At 35.1% G+C, this 2500-nt stretch overlaps 1 protein-coding gene across 1 annotated transcript in view; it reads left to right on the top strand.

Annotated features, from left to right (window-relative positions):
* Positions 1-2500, top strand: part of LOC137617724 (sodium- and chloride-dependent GABA transporter 1-like) — a 30975-nt gene that overhangs the window by 15654 nt on the left and 12821 nt on the right. The window contains exons 2-4 of the mRNA XM_068347720.1: positions 1-134; positions 895-1060; positions 1504-1638. The exon at positions 1-134 is cut by the window's left edge and continues 1004 nt beyond it. Of these exons, the coding sequence (XP_068203821.1) occupies positions 1-134; positions 895-1060; positions 1504-1638 (435 nt within the window). The remainder of the gene's footprint in view (positions 135-894; positions 1061-1503; positions 1639-2500) is intronic.

Below are 2500 nucleotides of genomic sequence, written 5' to 3'. Positions count from 1 at the left end.
GTTCTGGGAATTCTCTCACAAATGGCAGAGCTCCACCAGTTGAAGCTCCGAGCTCAGCTTCATATGCCCGTAATGCGAGTCCAAATACACTCAATAGACAAAACAGGAGAAATTGGTGTTTTATCAAATATTGGGTAAGTAAAACCAATCGTCTAATTATGGTGACTTCAAAATTAATTTCACGATTATTTTATTTACACATTCGTTTGTTCATAAATCTAAATTTTGTCTTCAATATAGCTTTATTATTTCAAAACGTTTTTTAAGGACAAATTAACTTTGATTACAGCAAATATTTCTACAGTAAAATACATTATTAACCAATGGGTTATTCAAGTTATAAGTTAGTTCATAAAATGTGTGTTTGCAATTTTAAATGCTGAAGTGACAATGTATATTGTAAATGCAGTAAAGAGCAGCAAACGAAAAAAGATATATGCAAGGTAGGTGTTAATTAGATTAGAAAAATTCGAAATATTTGGTAGTATTATCGAGTATAGTACAATTATATTTTTCTTTTCCTTAATTTATGAGTATTCACAGAACATAATGTCATATTTCATATTTAATTCTTAGATACCTGCACTGAATTCATGTAGAGTTCATGTACTCGTCATTCACTGCTTCACTCTGCATCAATACACCGGGTTCGAATTGTAACGGGTGAAAAAAAAAAAATTCTCAGCATTGCAAAGCACCTTGTGAAACGAACTAACAAAAGCCCAATTGTAATTATCATCAATGAAATAGCCAGCTATCTCAAATGGTGAAAATTCTTTCATGAAATCCCTGGTTAACAGTTACTGGTATTGAACGGCTGCATTCTTTGCTTTTTTTCATGAAATTTGCGCTTACGTATGGTAATAAGTTTTCCTTTTCCTTTATCTTTATCAGGCAATGAGGGATAAAGTCGTGATGCTGTTGCAATCCCTCGTAGGACTATCCACCGATAGACAAGAATGGAACAGGCCATTTGACAGTAACATTAGCCTGGCATCTTATACAGTTGGACTTTCCAATATACTGCGGTTTCCCTACTTGATGATCAAACATGGTGGAGGTGAGAGGCTAAGTAGTATTTCTCTCTCTCTCTCTCTCTCTCTCTCTCTCTCTCTCTCTCTCTCTCTCTCTCTCTCTCTCTCTCTCTCTCTCTCTCTCTGGAATCCAATTTCAGGCAAATAAATTAGCAGTCCTTGAATATGATTTGAATTCATGACTCAGGTCTCAAGCTTTGTTCCCTAATAATTAGTTAATTTGTATTCTCTCTCTCTCTCTCTCTCTCTCTCTCTCTCTCTCTCTCTCTCTCTCTCTCTCTCTCTCTCTCTCTCTCTCTCTCTCCTCTCTCTCTCTCTCTCTCTCTCTCTCTCTCTCTCTCTCAAATTCTAAGTTCTTGAATATAATTTGAATTCATATCTGCAATCTGAATCTTTAGTCTCCCTTCCATATAATCAATTTTTTGTTTCACAGATTCACTACAAAGATATTCTTTTTAATATATTGCAGCAAATTTCCTCATCTCCTACGGCATTAGCCTGCTGGTGATTGGCTTCCCTCTGTATATGGTGGACATCTCCCTTGCGCAGTATCTAAGTCTCGAGCCTACCAATGTATACTCCCACTTAGCTCCTATGTTCTCGGGTAAGTGACAACGATTTATAATGTTATATCTAACTGTCTTGCATTTTAGGGACTGCATATTGTCTATGTATACGAAAACTCGTCAGCTGGTTAGTTTTCCGAATTATTATTATTATTATTATTATTATCATCATCATCATCATTATTATTGATATGGCACTGCCTAAAACTAGAGAACAATGGTCTGATTTTGGAGTGTCCTTCTCCTAGAAGAGCTGCTTACCATAGCTAAAGAGTCTCCTCTACCCTTACCAAGAGGAAATTAGCCACTGAACAGGACAAGATCCTGGAGGATATAATCCCCACTGGGCCAAATCCCACAGGACATAATGCTACTATGTGAAAGGTGGGAAAAAAATCCCATAATAGGCTATAATTAAGTAAACAATTTTCTACTTTTTTATTCATGTCAATAACATGCCAATTAAACGTGATTTTCTTTTCTGTATTAGCTCTCATTACTATTGCGATGGTATACCTTAAATTTACTTTTCTTCGTACATTTGACTTTAACAAAAAGAACACATAACAGAAATTAGGATGTTTACATTTTTAACCCCACAAAATCGCAGATTACTTTGTGTTCTTGCTATGAAAAAAGGAAAGATAATGGAATTGCATACACTAATCCCATTATCAAACAGTGTGGCTCTACACTAATCCCATTATCAAACAGTGTGGCTCCAAGAAAAAAAAGAAGAGGAGTTACTGACAAATTCATCCTTTAACTGCTGAATTGTGAATCTTTTTATATTACAGATAATAAATCCTTTTCTTGTCAAAAATTATTCGAGTCTTGATGATGGTGTTATTTTGGATGGATCATCTCCCATACTTAAGACATTTTAATATTATCAAGGAA

The sequence above is a fragment of the Palaemon carinicauda genome, chromosome 23, assembly GCF_036898095.1.
Source record: "Palaemon carinicauda isolate YSFRI2023 chromosome 23, ASM3689809v2, whole genome shotgun sequence".
Taxonomy (NCBI): domain Eukaryota; kingdom Metazoa; phylum Arthropoda; class Malacostraca; order Decapoda; family Palaemonidae; genus Palaemon; species Palaemon carinicauda.
This window is presented reverse-complemented; position numbering and strand designations above follow the sequence as displayed.